The 18,895-nt window shown below is 37.8% G+C and overlaps 1 protein-coding gene across 2 annotated transcripts in view; it reads right to left on the bottom strand.

Annotated features, from left to right (window-relative positions):
- The window catches only part of cntnap5l (contactin associated protein family member 5 like), an 80,762-nt gene that overhangs the window by 34,734 nt on the left and 27,133 nt on the right, over positions 1-18,895 (bottom strand). For both annotated transcript variants that reach the window (XM_053683265.1, XM_017477582.3), the window contains 5 exons: positions 13,839-13,986; positions 11,135-11,338; positions 5,034-5,218; positions 1,987-2,130; positions 378-648 (listed from right to left, as the gene is read on the bottom strand). In XM_053683265.1, the coding sequence (XP_053539240.1) occupies positions 378-648; positions 1,987-2,130; positions 5,034-5,218; positions 11,135-11,338; positions 13,839-13,986 (952 nt within the window). The remainder of the gene's footprint in view (positions 1-377; positions 649-1,986; positions 2,131-5,033; positions 5,219-11,134; positions 11,339-13,838; positions 13,987-18,895) is intronic.

Consider the following 18,895-nt stretch of genomic DNA (forward strand, 5'->3'; position numbering starts at 1 on the left):
GGACATCAGTAGTTTCTGAAATACTCGAATCAATCTGTCTGGCACCAACAACCATGCCAAGGTCAAAGTCATTGAGATCACATTTTTCTCCATTCTGATGTTTGATATGAACATTAACTGAATCTCTTGACCTGTATCTGCATGATTGTACAGTGTGCATTGCATTGTTGCCACATGATTGGCCGATTGTATAATTGTGTGAATGAGCAGAGATAGAGGTGTTCCTATTAAAATGTGTGTTGAGTGTATATTCCAAAAATGAAAATGAGAGTAAAGACAACTTTGCACAAGTTCAAAATTAAATAAATTGTGTCTGTGTGGCTATTGGTACATATATATACCTATTATATTGGTAATAGATTTAATTTTTCTCTCACCAGTGCTGATTTGAGCCATGTCTTGTGGGATTCCTCTCAGGGTGAGCAGGAAAAGCCCCCCACTGAGTTGCAGGATGAGAGATGATGACTTCAGGCCCTTACTCAGTGGGACAGAAAGCAGACGGCTGTCCTGATTCCAGGTGCGGAACTGGAGCCGTATGGACAGACCTTCTGCTGCCCAATCAGTACGCAAAACCAGAAAACTATTGGTGGCACTTAAAAAAGTCACAGCCAATGGCTGCGACTCGGAGCATGAGAAAGTCACATTACCCTAAGACAGAGAATAGATAGAAGATAAATGAAAGAGTGAATATAGCATAATGAAATAAAAAAATAGTAGGTTATGAAAATGAGAGCAGGGGATGGTAGAGGAAGACATTAAGTTAGATGGTTGAAAATGTGGGGTTTGTTGAGAAGAGCAGACATCTGTCACAGCATGACAGCAATACAATTACAAAGTGTAAATTCATAAGAGGATTCAAAAAGCAAAGGCATATGGAGAAGATAGATTGGAGTGTGGGTGTAAAGTAGACAGTGATAGGAAAAAAATAGAACAAAGGTGGTCAGTGTCACAGCATAAACTCTTCATGCAGTTCAGGTCTCAATGTAGGAATGAATTAGCTCTTTGCCCTTTATGTCCTATGGCTGCATATTTGCTGAACTATTCTCAGGGCTGGTAATTAAGAACACAAACCTGCCTACAGTTTACTAATGACTGCCAAATAGCAAAATTTAGGGCATGCTTTTAAGTGCTGGATCTTGGAACAAATTAAAGGATCAACAGCTTTTAAAGCTGTGGAACTAAAGTACTTGCCACTTGGCTTCTAAAGAAGTTATAAGTAATGACACTGTTAAGAAAAAATATACAGTGCGGGAAATAAGCATTGAGCACATCAACATTTTTTCCAGTAAATATATTTCAATTCTTTTCAATGTTCAATACTTTTTTCCCGTGTCATTCCACTTTATTACACATAAGTATATTTATGGACTTTAATGTTGTGAATTCTTTAGATTTCCGGATTTCTTGAGTTAATACTGATGTCTGGTGAAAATTTCCGAACTGAAAAAAATGTTGATGCTTTCAATACTTATTTCCCCCACTGTATATATAAGACCACCCAGAGAGAGAAGGGAAGAGAGCAACAAACAGCAAAGAGAAAGAAAGAGCAAGATGACTTGCTTCACTTCTTAGTATATTTGTTAACTAGACACAGAAAGGGCACTATTACAGTTACATGCACATAGCAACTGTCATCTCGCGCTCTCTCCCACACACACACACACACACACACACACACACACACACACACACACACACACACTCCTCAACTTGGCATTGTAGTGACAGGAAAAACTAACACTGCAGTTAAGCAGAAATGTGTGTACTGTAGATCCGTGACTAACCGTGGGTCACACATACTAACTGGCATAACACAATGATCCTTAACATTTCTGAACAGCAAAAAAAAAATTACCTCAGATTTGTTTACAAGTAAGTATGACAACAGAGATTATATTAACGCGGGGTTATATCTGTAGCAATTGTAGTAATTGCTTTTCCAATATGTTGACAATATGCTAAAAACAGCAAACCCTAGCAGCCTACCACAGTGTAGATCTGAGGTTTGCGTCTCTTGGCCATGTCGATGATATTGACACCATTGTAGTAGAGGTTCTCCAAGCAGCCATGGAAATTCTCCCTCAGAAAAGTCCCAGGCTTGCCTGGCAGAGGGATTCCTCCAAAACTAAGCTTGAGTTGACAATCACACACGCGCACACACACACACACACACACACACACACACACACACACACACACACACACACACACATTCACACATTCACACATACAAATGCCAGGAATGACCAAGATGCTAAACACAAAGATATACTGAGCTCAAATAATGAGGTAATGTCTGAGAAAATAATTGCAGCGGCCTTGAAAACCCCATCAGATTTCACTGCTAGAAAACTCTGGAAAACAGCCAAAAACTGAGCATGAGCTTTAAGCTGTTTGCTTGCAACAATCATATTGGGTAAGGAGCCAGTTTACAGTTTAGACAGCTGTAAATGAAGAGCTAAAACTAAAGATTGCTAGCTAAGTGTTATTTCAACACAGTGAAGGCTTTGATCAAAATAAAAACAAGACAAAAAAAACAAAAACAAATAAAGTAATGAGATTCAATGTGTGGCAGTGCTCTAAATCCCAGTATTTCTAAGAAATCTTTGAAAGTATATCATATAAATGGCTGCAGTATTCTTGTTGTAGTATTAACAACTGCTTGGACTGCAATTTTAAGCTGCTTTTCATATATCCTCTGAGGAACATTCAAAGGACAAGAGTCCTCTTATGAATTTCAATGAGTTCTTTATTATGATGAATTTTGGAGCACTTACAGTAGTCAAGAACCCTGTTAATGGTAAACATGTTTTCCTTTTCCTATGAACATACACAGTTCTAAAGTAGGATATAACCATAGATGGATGGATGGATGAAGGCTATTTTGTGGGTCTTGAAAGTATTAACCCTTTATACCATTTATACTACACATTCATAACACACATAATTTGGTGAAATGGAAAGAGAAAAGAACATGCTTTATGTTAATAAGTTTTCAACACTGTTTCCCTTTCCTTCAACTTTACTGCTTGATGACTGCAGTTTTAATGGAATCAATACGTAACAGAGTGTTGTAGGATTGCTTCAGAAATTGCAAGTAGAGTTCCCACACTTGAGCACTATTGTAACTGTCAGTGAGATTTTGTTCCTTTGTGCTGCAATCCTGTAACAGTGGCAAGAGAGAGCAGAGCATCATTTTACAAAAGCAATCCTGTTCTCACATCTGATCAGTGTTGTTCAGTCACAGGGTGGCAGAAAATAAAGTTTCATCTGGCCAACTTAATGCCGTGGCAGCATGCAACTACATAAGATTTCCAGCCATTCATCCATCCATCCATTTTCTGTACAACTAATCCTATTACAGCTGACTTCGGACACAAAGTGGGGGACACCATGGATGGCATGCCGACCCAGTGCAGGGCACAATTGCACACACATTCACAATTTGGAAATGCCAATCAGCCTACAATGCATGTCTTTGGACTGGGGGAGGAACCTGGAGTACCAAGAGGAAACCCCAGAGGCATGGGGAGAACATTCAAACTCCACACACACAAAGGGCTGAGGCAGGAATTTAACCTCCAACCATGGAGGTGCGAGGCAAAGATACTAACCACTAAGCCACCGTGCCCCCTAAATAAAATTTAAAAGAGAGCATGTGCAATGAATTTTATTTAGCTTGCAAGATGATTGGAAAATAATTGCAGGATAAGTTCAATAAAAAGAAGAGCAGTAATCAGCTATAAAAATATAAGCTATAAAAATAGCTGGATGCAGTTTCTTAGTGATCATCTTTGATCACAGTGATTACTGTTTAGACACCAATTCTCCTGATCAATAGAGGCTATAAACCCTTCTGCATGGTAGGAGAAATTAGTAATTTAGCCGGTGCCTGTCTGTGGTGTAATTTGGTTACGGGAAAAGATTGTTATAATAGCATTTGCCTTTCTAAACACTGCATCTCTTTTAGGCAGTCACAGGGGTCTCAAGCAAAAGAAGGCTTATTTTACTCTCCTGGTTTGTTATAGAATATGAACAGTCTTTCTCTTAGAGATTTCATTGCTTTTTGTTTCTGCTCTACCAAATCCAAATATCATTCTTTGTGCAGGTAAATGAGTATGGATATTGGAGTATAGCATTACCCAACTTTAAATATAATTTAAATTCAATAATTTAAAAAAACTTAAATTTATATTTTTAAAAAATCATTAGTTTCCATACAAACCACAAACCATTTAGCAAGGGAGACTTATGAAACAGTAAGTGTGTGCAATTTCTAAATAAGTACAAGGTAAATGGATTAATAATTAAAGACAAGAAATATGCTGCATGCCCTACATTTGAATATTATAATATGATAATATAGTTCCTCTGACAAATTAACACTCTCCTGTCAAATGCTACAAAGGAAATCAGATTTTCTAATGAGTTTTCCCACTTGCCCGTGTCTTAAAAGAATGTTGCCAAACCACAGTTGTAACAAAAAAAAACAAAAAAAAACAATCTGCACAATCAAATTATTTTCCTTGAAAAGATTTAATCTTTTTTCTTAGAAAGGGCACTGAATGTCTTATTTTAGACTTAAGCAAATGCAAGTGGTAATTATCATTACAAAATTATTAAATTAAAGGCTTAATTGTGGAATACAGAACACACTCTAGGAACAAAGCTCCCCTGGAAGGCAATTCAATATTTTATGTTTTAATTATATAATCATCATATTTAAGACATTATAATATATTCAAAACTCCCTGGCTTTGTTTTATGCATTTTACAACATAATGGAGCACCAGTATTCACAAGGTATGGAGATGCTATCTAATAAGTAAACAGTTTTCTGCACTAGTACAGCACTGATGGTCAGAAATTTGACTATTGATATCAGCATTTTAGAGAAGTTCCATTAATTGTATAATCCATAAATCCACTGATTGCTCTGGATCAGGCCCTAATAATGAGAAGATTTCAATATTGATAATAATAGATTTAGAATAGATTTAATCCAGTGTAGTTTGTGGGGTGGCGATCCTCACCTCATAGTCTACCTCCAGAGAGTCCTCCTGGCCCTGTGTGCGAAAGTGCTCTGTGTCTTTGTCCACTGTGAAATTCACCTGCTTGTTGAAACGCTCTATGAGGACAGAATGCCAGAGATGGTCATCCAGCAGACTGCCTAACATCACTGAAGTGTGTCTACCACTGGACTGGGGTTTAGCATCGTCTGTGATTAGAGAGAGTGAAAGAAACATACAAGGAAGAGAGAGAGAGAGAGAGAGAGAGAGAGAGAGAGAGAGAGAGAGAGAGAGAGAGAGAGAGAGAGTATCCATCACTAAGCTGAGGAAAAGCAAGAGCACTTCAACCAGATGTCAGCAATTAGTTCTAGGGTAAGAGAGAGGTGGGTAGGTGGGTATCACTTACTGCTGAGGTCTCCATCCACCTGTTCTAATGTGACTTTTCAATTTACACCCTACTCAAATACACCATGTGTACTCACGAGCGAGCGAGCCAAAACATATTCCAGCATGAAAATATTCCTGTGCACAGTGAGGTCCCAGGAGACATGGTTTGCCAAGTTTGTGTGGAATAACTCAAGTGGAATAACTCAAGTGTCCTGCACAGATCCCTGAATTCAACCCCACTGAACACCTTTGGGATGAACTGGAACATCGACAGTGTCCCAGGCCTTCTCGTTCAACATTACTGTCCGTTCTGACTAATGCTCTTGTGGCTGAATGGGCACCCACGGACTTGTTCCAAAATCTAGTGAATAGCCTTTCCTGGAAAAGTGAACTTAAGTAACTAAGTGCGGTACTAAATCTGGAATTGTGTGTTCAACAAACACATATGAATGTTATTGTCAAATGGCATGAATTGTTTGTGGGGTTCTCCTAAAAATCGGATCAGATATTTCAATTACAAGATATAGCTCATTTTATTTTACAGTTTGTCATGCAAAAATTGTTTGTTTGTTTGTTTATTTATTTATTTATTCGACTTATAGTTCTTTTTAAACCAACTATACTTAAGGTGGAGCTGAAAGGTAAATAGCTGCAAAGGACCTCAGTAGGTTTGGTGCTCACAAAGCAAGTGGACTCTTTTGGTGAGGTCTCAGACCACTTGTTGTTCACACCTTTAACTCCTTTGCCATAGATGTTACACTGAATTATGGGTAGTGTCATTTAAAATGCTGCTTTATATGATGTTATCATTTGGCTGTGGATGAAAAGAGAGAGAGAGCAAAACATAATTGAAGTAAATTACCAGAACTTAACCTAACACTGCTGAATTTGCTGTGGGACCACATGACCCCATGAAAAGCCATTTGAGATTTTTTTTTATTTAATTTTTGTTAGGTGACAGAAAATGGAGCTATACTGTTTTTGTACGTCAACCCACAAGTTGTTTTCTAAAGCAAATGTGAAGTGGACTGAGACCACTGTGTTTCACAATGCACAAATGAAGGTGACTACAAAATGAACCACAAACTAACCTCTGGAGGTGGAGTATGGTTCGCTGATGGGTCGTTTTAAAGGGGTCTGAAATCATTTATTGTGTTCACATACGCACAAAAAGTGCTGATTCATCCATCTGAGACCACTTGGAACTCCACTGAGACCACTTGGACCAAATGTGAAAACACCCTCAACAACTTTTCTTTGCTAGATGGGACAAATTTGTTGTAAATCAAATGATCAACCAAGGAGGAGTAAAAAAAATACACCATGAGTCTGCTTTAGATCCCCTTGCTTGCCGGAGCTTGCCTTTGGCTGCAGCTGAGGACTGTTTGTTTGTGTTCTAATGTTCATTGGCATTCATCTGATTGTTACAACCCAAAATATGAATTATACATAATGGCACAAACAGGGAGATTCAGGATTGTTCAACCCCACATGTAAGAACCTGCTGAATTTTATAATTATCACAGCATGCTACTCTAAATAGTTTACCTTTGTTTGCTAATTCCCTTTTACTCACCACTGAATAGGGCATTCAAGTATTAATACATAGTTATGATAAAAGTTATATGGGCAGGAGGAGCAGCATCAGTGGTGGCACCAAAATTGACATAAAAATTTGGGAAAAACAACTATTATTCTTACCTATTCTACCTATGTTTCATATTGTGGCCCACAAGTCCAGAACTCTAACTCCATTAGAAAGTAATCACAGATTTGACTTTAAAATGTGTGATACATTTGAATAGAATTCAATAAATTCAAACTGCCTGCTCACATTTGAAAAAGATCACAGCTACTCGGAGAGGAACAGCTAATACCAGACAATTTTTACAAAATCTTAGGCTTGCGCACGTCTAAATGTGTGCCTTGTGTGTGAGTGTGTGTCTGTGTGAGGATGAGTTGCTATAGCAACAGCTTCCAGCACAGTGTTGAAACGTGAGTGTCTGAGCACCTCTGCCTCATGTAACTGTAAACATCTACTTCACAACTCCACTCCCTCTTAATCACTCTTGCTCACTTCACTCCCCCAGACACTGCTCCTGCCTTTGTTCACTCCACTCCCCCTTCATTTATTAACCCCACTCCCCCATAGTCCTTCCCCTGTACTCATTCACTCTAAAACCCAAAATCCCTCTCCTGCACTCGCTCATCTTCACTCACATCTTCAATTTTATTTCTGCAAAAATACAATCTTCACTTCTGCATATGTATCTTCTGTACAATCTATCTCTCATGTTCTCTTGCTCTCTTCCCTAATTGTCATACTTTCATTCTTCCTTTTCCTCCCTCATTCTTGTAAACATTGCAGCTCTCCCTCACTCCTCTGATCTCTATATACCATCATTTACTAGCACTCTCCACACCGTAATATCTTTCCTTCACTCGTCATAACTTCGCCTTCTGCACTCATTCACACCACCACCCCAATCTCCCTCCATCATTTGTTCACACAGCTTCCTTAAGCCTCTCCTTCATGCACTTGCCTTCACCTACACTTTTGCAATTTAAATTGAGTGAAAATCCAATCCACTCTTCTTCATATACATCTTCCATCCAATCTCTATTTTTCTTCCTCACCCTATACTTTCACTATTCTTTTTGTTCATTTTCTCTTCCTCTTTTCCACTCTCACTCTCCTTCCTGCCTAATTACTTTACTCTTACTTTCCTTCTGTCTCTCAACAACTTTGATTTTCCTCCCTTATCAGTGCCTTCTTCATCTTCCTCGTCTGTCTCCTTCTGTTTTTATCTTTCCCTTGCACTCTCCCTTATCAAACCCACCTCATCCTTTCATTTCCCCTCACCTTCCTCATTTCCCCATTGCCTAGTCCTCTCAATCTTTATCACTGTCTTCCACTCTCACCTCACATTATTCATTTGCTCTGTCTCTTCTCTTTCCATATCGCTTTCTTATTCCTCCTTCTTTCCCCTTTCATTCTTCCTCCTATTTGGAGAAAGTTACAGAGCACCTGGGACAAGTACTAGATTCATGAACAGTTATTTCTTCTCACAAGCCGTAAGAATCTTAAAACTGTCTCATTATACCATACACACAGGTCACTTTGCATGTTCGTACTGCTGCTAAGGATTATTAACACAATTTACATTGTCATCATAGAAGTTGTGAAGTATTGATTGTATAGTAGATATTATAGTCTATAGTATTTATAGTGGCCTATAGTTTACTACAGTATCTGTATTTATACCACAGTGCTGTTGAATTCTTGATTTTATTGTGTGATTATACAGTATAAACTCTAACCAGTGATAATAGGTTATCATTTCTATAGTAACAACTAATTCAATGAGACTTGTATTTAAGCCAATTTAGGCCTAACAATAAACATGACAGCTTGCACTTCCAGGTTACGTCTTTGTTTGTGTTGCCACGTCTCTACCATGTCTTGTCATTGGTTGTCTTACTAATGTGTCTTGATCATTCTTACCTGTTTCTGTTTACCCTTTGATTAGTTTGTATATTTATATCCCCCCTGTGTGTCTTTGTTCTTCATGCAGTATTGTTCAGTGTTTCACCGCCTGGCTTTACAATTTGTGTTCCATGTGTTAATTATCATGTTCTCGATCTTGATTTGGTTCCTGGTTTATGCTTTTGGATTATCCTTGATATTGTTGTTTGTAGATCGCCTGACCTCTGCCTGTTTTCAGTTCACGAGTTTGATTCATGTTTTGGGTTTGTCTGCATGCCTCTCTTTAATAAAAGCTCTTACTGCAAGTTGCATCAGTCTCAACTCGCCACTCATGACATATAACATCTTCTTACTGTAGCTTCTGTGGCAAATTTACTAATGACTGTAAAAGAAAGAACAATGTTTTTTTTTTCCAGTTATTTATTTTTTCCTACCCTTTTTTATTTTATCAGATTTGAGTGTAGTATCCAGGCCTATGAAAGTACCCATCAGAATTAACCATCTGTTTACTCTTGCGTTTACCAACTGCAGACTTTATCTTTTCTAACTGCAGATTTATCTTTATCTTTTCTAACTTTTAGATTAAAGTTGTTTTGTTCCTGTTCACTCAGCCTTTTTGTTCATGAATGTTAGCTAAAATGCATAAATATTTTTTTCCACATGTGTGTCACACTGAAAGCCAAGACTACAATTTCTGCGAATGTTTTTATATGTTATAATGACATTATAAAAGGAAAAATAATAAATGATTTTGCTGGCAAAACTCAACACTCTAAATGGTTAAAAAGATGCTCTAAGACAGTAAAGCTCATTTTAATCTATTTTATTAAACCAGATGCGATATGTTCACTGTCTTCTGCAAATTGCCGTGCCATGCTCTACTGATTACTGTACCTTTTAAACTAGCTGGCATGGCAGCAAAGTATAAACAATCTGCAATAACACTAGCACTATTTGTGAAGTACTCAGATCACATGCTGATTTGACACACACATACAGTCTTGGGTTGAGTTTCCCAAAAGCAATGCAAAGTTAAGAATATCTTAACTGGGAAAGAGATGGTTCAGTGTGATGCTGGATATACTATTTAACAATGATCTTTGTGTTGCAATTCTTTTGAGAAACCTAACCCTGATTAGGCAGAAAAAAATTACTTCTTGTACCTTATAAATACATCATAGTTAGGGATATACACTCACTAGCCACTTTATTCTGAACACCTGTGCTCATTCACGCAATCATGCAATATGCAGCATAAAATCATGCAGTCATGATTGAGGAGCTTCAGTTAAATGCTCACATCAAACATCAGAATGGGAAAAAATGTGGTCTCAGTGACTTTGATAATGGTGCAAGATGGGCTGGTTTAAGTATTTCAAGACAACTGATTTCATGAGATTTTCAAACACAATAATCTCTACAGATTACACAGAATGGGCAACAAATAAAAGTAGAATAGCCAGAATGGTTTGAGCTGACAGGAAGGCTATAGTAACTCAAGTAACCAGTCTTTACAACCGTGATAAGCAGAAAAGCATCCGAGAATGCACAACATTTCAAACCTTGAGGCAGATGGGCTGCAATGGTAGAAAATCTCATCAGGTTCCACTCCTGTCAATCAAGAAGAGGAATCTGAGGCTGCACTTGGTGCAGGCTCATCAAAACGGGGCAGTATTTCCAGTCTTCAACTATCCAAGTTGATGTGTTCTTCTGCTTCTTGTCATGTAGTATCTGTATGATTTTATACACTGCACCAATGCCACATGGTTGGCTAATTGTATAATTGCATGAATGAGCAGGTCTACTGTACAAGTGTACCCAATACAGCGGTCAGTTATTGGTTTTTGCTTATGTAATGATTGATATTTAGTATCTCATGGGCACTTTTTTTTTTTTACATTTGAAACCATTGAGGTGGACAATCTAAAGGACAGATGACTTGCTGTTTTGTTGTTTCAACTTGACAAGCTGCATTTTTGTTGTCTTATTAATTTAAAAAAGAGAGAAAAGAGAGCGGCAGGTCGCAGAAAAACAGTTTATAGCTGCTATAGCACAAGTGATGATCAGAATTAACTTGTTTTATGGATATGAGTCCAATGTGTACTTTAATTTAAAAAAAAAAAAAAAGCATAATCATTGGCAAATTGTTGTGGAGTAAGCAGAATTAAACACTAGCTATTCTCATTCTCTCTCTCTCTCTCTCTCTCTCTCTCTCCTCCTGACTCATTCACATCTCTCACTTTTATCATACCAAGGTTGAGACGCAGTGCAAGTCTTCCACCCTGGAGCTCCAGGGTGATGTAGTCTCCTCTCTGGCCTTCTCCGTGAAGCAGAACACCATTGGCTTGCCTGCTCCGGAAGCGCACTGAGATCACATTCTTCACTGTGCTTGTAGATTTCTGATTAAACCGGTACAGCAGAGCACTGAGCCCATCAAAGTCTGCCACATCTGACTCTGAGAAGCACATGAACACATCAGAGACGTGAGAAGTGGTTGGAACAAATTGACAGTTAAACTCTACCTCAGTCGCAGAACGTGTTGCATCAGGCAGAGAGTGTCATAATTTCTTTTGATTTCACGGTAGAACAGGTGCAAGACGTAGTTTAAAATACATTATATAATATCTGATTTTCATATTAATTATTACTGATCTAAACACTATTTCTAGAAATAGACCTACACACCCCCTTGCTTTGGAATTCTTCTCATGGCAGGCATGCGAGTTCTGGTGGGACCACAAATAGGAAATAAAAATGAAACTAAAAAAATCTCCATGAAAGCCAGTCATTTTTAAAGTGCACCTATTATGGTTTTTCAAATATTACCTTTCATGTAGTGTGTTATAGAGCTGTTTGTGAATGTAAAAAGTCTGCAAAGTTTCAAAAATCAAAGCGCACGGCAAACGGAGTTATTGACTCCAAAAAGAAGGAACAGATTCTGAACAGCTCAAATGAGTCGTTAATAATTCCAGACTTTACTTCCCGTACTAACCTACGTAGGTTTGTAACAAAAAGCCCCGTCTCTGGTCTTCATTAGCTGCTTGCTGACAGTCAGAGCTGAAACTCGTTATGGTAGTGGGCGTTACCTTTTCGACACACGCTGACAGCGGTACACCAATCACAACAGACTGCGACATCTGACCAATCAAAGCAGAGTATGCCCTCCGAAAGGAGGAGTTTAGAAGGAATCCTTTAGAACAGATAATTTAATGAGTCGTTTGTGACACTGGGAAAAAGGTAATGCTGCAGTTTAAATTATGAGCACATTAAAGTGTTTTTGACATTAGATGCATGTAAATCTATTGCATGAGACCTTTAAAACAAAATTAGGCACATTTCAAAACCATAGTAGGTGCGCTTTAAATATTCTGATCTCACAATGCTTCAGGCCAAAATGAGCTGTTGAGTGTATAATTTTTTACAAACCATTACAAAAAGTAAGCCATTTACACAATAACCATGGAATTCCTTAATATCTCTTAATATACAGTAGATCTCCTAAAAAATGTAATCAGAGCTAAATCAATAATCCAGATACTACATGACCTTGTAAAAAGTGTAAATGCAGAAACAGAAGCAAGAAAGAGCCAAAATGTCCAGAAGGACTGTGGCAGGTTCAGCAGTATACCTGAGAGAATAATATTAACATGACTTTAGATTATTTCTAATTTAAAAAAAAAAAAAAACTTTTCCTTTTCCTTTTACTATTTTAAAAGCTTTTTAGTTTTATTTTGCAGAACAAACTTCTTTCCCGTGTTATAAATGAATAAAACCATTCAATGTTCTTGGCTGTCATCAGGTTGACTTCAGATCATTATGAAGTCTTTGGGTTTGACTGTGAGGATGAAAGCAAAAATACTATCTAAACCTTCAGCAGCCTTGAGAGAGTGCTGTCAGTAATTTCATCGCTGTCACGGATGAAAGAAAGAATCTGAGTCTGGAAAAGTCAAGAGCACGAAAAGAAGGACACACGTCTCTTGAGGTCTATATTGAAAAAGCTAAAAGTAGTGAATACTTTGAATGCATAATCCTCTTTGGAAAATGTTTTTCACACATGTACACACACAATCACACAATCATTACAAAGAAGATTATGAAAACATATGTTTACTAGTGCATTTGCAACCCAGTTTCACAGAAAAGAATATGTTGGCATGCAGCTTATCTGCAGCACCTTCTACATGTTGAATACCAATGTTCTGGCACAAGCATATGTTGCATAGCAACATATCAAACTCCAGGGTCAGGGTTCAATTCCTGCCTCTGCCCTGTGTGCATGGAGTTTGCATGCTCTCCCCAAGCTTCGCGAGTTTCCTCTGGGCACTCCAGTTTCCTCCCCCAGTCCAAAGACATGCATTGTAGGCTGACTGGCATCTCTAAATTGTCTGTAGTGTCTGTGATTGTGTCCTGGGATAGGTTGGCACTCCATCCAGGGTGCTCCCTGCCTTGTGCCCTGAGTCCCCTGGAATAGGCTCCTTGTTCCCACTGACCCAGAGTAGGATAAAGGGCACAGAAAATGGATGGATGGATGGAAATTTTACTTCATGCTGGGCTCGCACTTTCTCCTCTTCTCTGTAAACACAATCAGGCTCGCAAATCATTTGGTAACATGGTACAGTAACTCAGGTTTTATTTTCTTCAAAAAAAGCTACTGAGAATACTGAGACTTGCTGTGTTTTGAAAAATACCCATGTTACTGTACCGTGCTACTATGTGATTTAAAAAGAGGTATGCATTTAAAAAGAGGTACAATTATTTATTATATATCAATCTTATTCAAATAGCATAGTGTTAAAAGTTAACTTGGTTATAATATGTTGGGTGCAGAACATGACAGAGCATTTGAGTGACAGTTTGCTATGTTGTATGCGAACATTCTTTTCTGTGAGACTGGGTTGCACTTTTGAGTGTGTGTGTGTGTGTGTGTGTGTGTGTGTGTGTGTGTAGGTTCTTACTGTAACTGCAGCCATAGATCTCCAGTCTGAGCCCTATTCCTCCAGTGGGGTTTCCTTCCAGGGGCAGAAATCGCAGAAATCGAGTCCTGATGGAGTGGAGGAGCTTGTGCTGGACCACTGAGTCTGTGTCTGTGTTCCCTGAAAATGTCTGCACATACAACATTATATATATATATATATATATATATATATATATATTTATATATATATATATATATATATATATATATATATATATATATATATATATATGTGTGTGTGTGTGTGTGTGTGTGTGTGTGTGTGTGTGTGTGTGTGTGTGTGACATATGCCTCATAAACAACGCCCAAACACATATGTTTTGCTCTGAAATATCTTGCAATCATGTTTTTAATTTAAATGTTTTTTGGTTTGGGGAATTATTAGTGGAAACAAAAGAAGGGTAATGGTGCATATGATGAGTTGCTTGTTATTTGCAGCTTCTTCTCAATGCAAGTAACAATTCAATCAAATGACTTTTCAATTACATTCATTCTCCCCTCTCAGTGGGAATTCTTGTCTTTGTGGCCACATTTTTTGTCACTGAGTCCGTAGCAAGACAGTGGGCACTTCTTCAAACATTGTCAAACATTGCAGAAGAACAAACATGAATCTGTGTGTTAAGGATAAAAAAAAAAGGGGCAAAAATTGTTGATCACAAATCAGTAATGAAAATAGAAGATGGGTCTTGCATGGTATGGACTGACGAGAGGGAGATACAGAAAAGGAAAAGAGGGAATGAAAGTATGTGTGAGAGCACAAAACTGGCTGCAATAGCTTTAGCACAGGGAATGATTGTTGAAATGTTTGTTCCCTGCACATCAAGTTCAAAATGGAGTCCCAAATAGACGGAACCAGGGGAGAGATTGGGTAACACTGTAGGAGGGTGTAAATGAACCATGCTTTGTGGGGTACATTCTATTACACTGCCATACTGGAGAGCTCATTATTCAAGCAACAAGTCTTGAAATAACTGTTCTTCATCATCACCACACAGTGAAAAATATTTTCTGAAGGATAGGTGGGAGAGAGTGGACAGAAGAGAACCAAGAGTGAGAGAGGTGCGTGAGAGAGAGATAAAGAGAGAGAGAGTAATAGAATAGAGTAAGAAAGAGAAAGTAGAGGCATACAGAGCACTTAAATATATATTTATAAGAAAAGCTTAATCACACTGATCATTTTGATCAATGTCTTTTAGCTTTCTTCAGGCCCACTTTGCTTTATAATAATTCACTTTCATGGGAACTGGGAACAAAAGCAGGAAACTATATATAGAGTGGCAAAAAAAAAAAAAAAAAATCCACTGGCATTAAGAATAAAAAAGAGAAATTGTGAATATATATGCAGGGCAAGGATAATTGAGCAATTCTCTGGTTTCAGATAGTCATCAAAAAATGCATTTGTAATATCTATAAACTCTTACTCAAGTGTTACTATATTTGTCCATACACTCTAACATTAGAGATCTTAGCTATGACTTTAACAGTTATTTTGATACTGTAAACATAATTTTGATCCATAGACAGAATTTATTCTCATTTAGTGCATTAAGCAGGTGAGCTAGTTAGATAGGTACAAGGTACAATGTGTTTCTATACAGAAAACACAGTGTAGTGTAGTTTCAACCGCCAAATGCACTGCCAGAATCAGGACTCTCTGTTGATGCATAAGTACATTAATTAACAAATTACAAGTGCTTTTTTGTTAAGTGCATAATTAGTGTTCAGTTAAGTGCTTATTAAACAGATGGGACTTCACTCTGTATTTGATAACAGCCAGTGAGTGACTCAGCTATTTACACAACCGTGGGAGTTCATTCCACCACTGGGATGCCAGTACAGAGAGGAATCGTGATGCTTGTCCTTGCCGGTCAAGTTGCAGGCCAGACCTGAAGTTCAAAAAGGTTGTGCTGTTCAGGGTCTGACCACTGCCATAAAACAGGCAACTCCAGAAAGCCAGTGGAAAAAACACAGGAGTGGATTGATATGAGTGAACTGATGCAGAAAGAACTGATGCATTCTGAATAATGAAGGATTGAAGAGTGGTTTTGAGCAAATTTTGTCTGACAATAATGTACTTTCACATTCCATTCTTCTACACTCTATACAGAAGTTATAGTAAAAAGGCATTAATAACAAGAAATGTTATTTCATGGGCAGTTGTAGCTCAGTGGTCAAGATGCTGGGCTACAGATCAGAAGGTCATGAGGTCAAACCCCAGCACCCCCAAGCTGCCACTGTTGGTCCCTTGAGCAAGACCCTTAACCCTCAACTGCTCAGATGAAGATTTATAAAATAAATAGATGTAAGTTGCTCTGGATAAGGGTGTCTGACAAATGCTGTAAATGTTGTCAACAGAACTGACTGAATTACAGAGCAATTATTTCCCCAACAATGTTTACCACGGACTGAGACCAGTCAAGTGAAGAGACGATGATAAGGCTCATGTTTATATGTCACAAGGATGGATGAATGGAAGAATGAATGAACTGATAAACAAATGGATAAGTGGATGGATTAAAGAACAAATGAATGAACAAATAAAAAGATTGAAGGAACGAATAAAGAAACATAAATTCTTCAATACTCTTTTGTGCTTTTGTATGCAGGGCAGTCAATAACAAAACTTCTATTCAAACATTGCCCACATTCCCTCAGATAAAGTGAATCCGACTTTACAAGTTATTCTCATTCTTATTCAAAGATGATGACTTTTGGGTCTAATCCTCCTACACATAAATACTTGGTACTTATTCATCATCAGAAGCAGGAGCATGGAACTACAGAGTTAAAGAGTTTACTTAACATTATCTTTTAAATGACATAAATCGTTTCCTTAGCTGAATTATCCATATGTAAAACATTAGTAAGTACTTTGGTATGGTTTTAATAGAGCACATGGTGAAGACTGTTATTAGAGCAAACTTTTACAAATAGCAGGGGGGCAGATTGAGAATGTGCAGACTACTGATGTAACTCTAACTCAATATTTATACAGGTTTCTTCCAATTATGTCATATAAGTGTCATATGTGTTAACATTTTTTTAATCACCCTGCACTTGTTAGAATGCCATGACAGCTTATGGGTGGTGCCTCACAAAAACTCTAATTAAAAATTTGTTTACTCTTTCCAGGGTGATTAATTTACACAGTGTTGAAAATGATGATTGCAGGAAAGTGTGTGCTGTGCTTGTATATCAGGTGTAGCAGTGATTGTATATATACAAATATGAATACATTCTCATAAAATACTGCATACTTTATAGCCAGAGCAATATGGTCCCATACTTGCAGATTTGTAACAAATTGTAGGAAATTTGTAGGAAACGTTGTAGGAAAATTATAAATTTTCTTATGATTTAATTCACATGCAGGTGTGGAATTGAACAAAATTCACATCAAATACATCACTCTTGGTCATTTGAGTTTGAGTATACTAAAAAAAGTTTACATTTTTCATGAGAATTTGTTTCAAGTTTTAAATTTTTCCCTTGCTCTTAGGTTCACAACATATCTAAAACTCTCTCCCTCTACCTTTTACTATGTAAGCCAACAGGTATAACAATAACCGGTAACACTATACTTGAACACTTTAACTCTTTACCTTACTTTGTCATGCACCTGACATGCCTAATGTCATATGCTGTCATAATTTGTCATAACAGTTGATGTCCAGTAATATAACACTGTTATGTAACCACTATTGGTAATTGGTATGATATTGGCAGATGCATTGCATGGGGGGCAGGTTAGTGGGGAGCGACATTTAATCCCTTTGTTACACACATTTTAATGGCTACCAGCTGCTGCTGTGAGAAACAGGATTAACCAATAGAAACTGTAAATTGTAGAACTGCATTTTTCCTATCTGTGTGGTCAGGTCACAGGTCAGGGCTCTGTGCAGGCCACTCAAGTTCTTCTGCTCCTTCAAGTACTTCTACCTTGGCAAACCATGTCTTCATGGAGCTCACTTTGTGCCCTGGAGCATTGTCATGCTGGAACAGGTTTGGGCCTCTTAGTTCCAGTGAAAGGAAATCTTAATGTTACAGCATACAAAGACATTGTATACAAATGTGTTCTTCCATCTTTGGAAAAGATACACCAATCACACACATGGGTGTGATGATCAGGTGTCCACAAACCTTTGGCCATATAATGTATTTTATGGCAAAGTTAATTATATGGCAGGATTGGTTGATGGTAGATCATGCCTTAAATGATTAGAATAATATATTTGTGTCATCAGCACTCATACTACTGTCTGGCATCCACCCAAAATGCACCCAAAAACATCTCAGTTTAATTGTAGAGATAGCACTGTGATGTCCACATCTCCCCCTTAAATTAATTCCAGGCTCTGCTACCGGATATTGGTCATAATGTTTAATGTCATAACAGATTGCTGTATGCTCATTTTTGCTAAATGTGACCTAGTTAGCTAGTTAGCATATAACTAGACTGACAATCTTATGTAACATCATGAAAATCACTCCAAAATAAAATCCCTTGTCATCATTTATTATTTTCTTTTAGTAAGTCAGTAAGGTGTGTGACATTACAGCTCATAACTGCTCATAACATTCCTTTGACCATTTTTGTGTTAAGATTTGAGCATTCATTCATCTTCTGTAATTGCTTTATCCTGGTCAGGGTTGCAGTGGATCTGGAGCCTATCCCAGGAACACTGGGTGAGAGGTGGAAATATACCCACACACACCCTCATTCATACTTTGGGACAATTCAGAGTAGCGAATCCAAATGGAGAACCCAGAGGAAACCCATGCAGACATGCAGAGAACATGTTAAAATACTGCACAGACAGTAGATCAAACTGGGGATCCTGGAGCTTATTTTTATCCAACCTGCTCTCATCCTCGTTCAGAAGCTGAATATAAGCTACTATTTATAATCATATTTGGCATAAACACTGAAGACATTTGGGTTTGAGCAAGTCATTTTGTGATGAAAAACCCAAAACAACAGTCAGTGACATCACCAACAACCTCCACAGGGCAGGGATGAAGGTATCACAATCCACT

The sequence above is a fragment of the Ictalurus punctatus genome, chromosome 10 (genome assembly GCF_001660625.3).
Source record: "Ictalurus punctatus breed USDA103 chromosome 10, Coco_2.0, whole genome shotgun sequence".
NCBI lineage: Eukaryota > Metazoa > Chordata > Actinopteri > Siluriformes > Ictaluridae > Ictalurus > Ictalurus punctatus.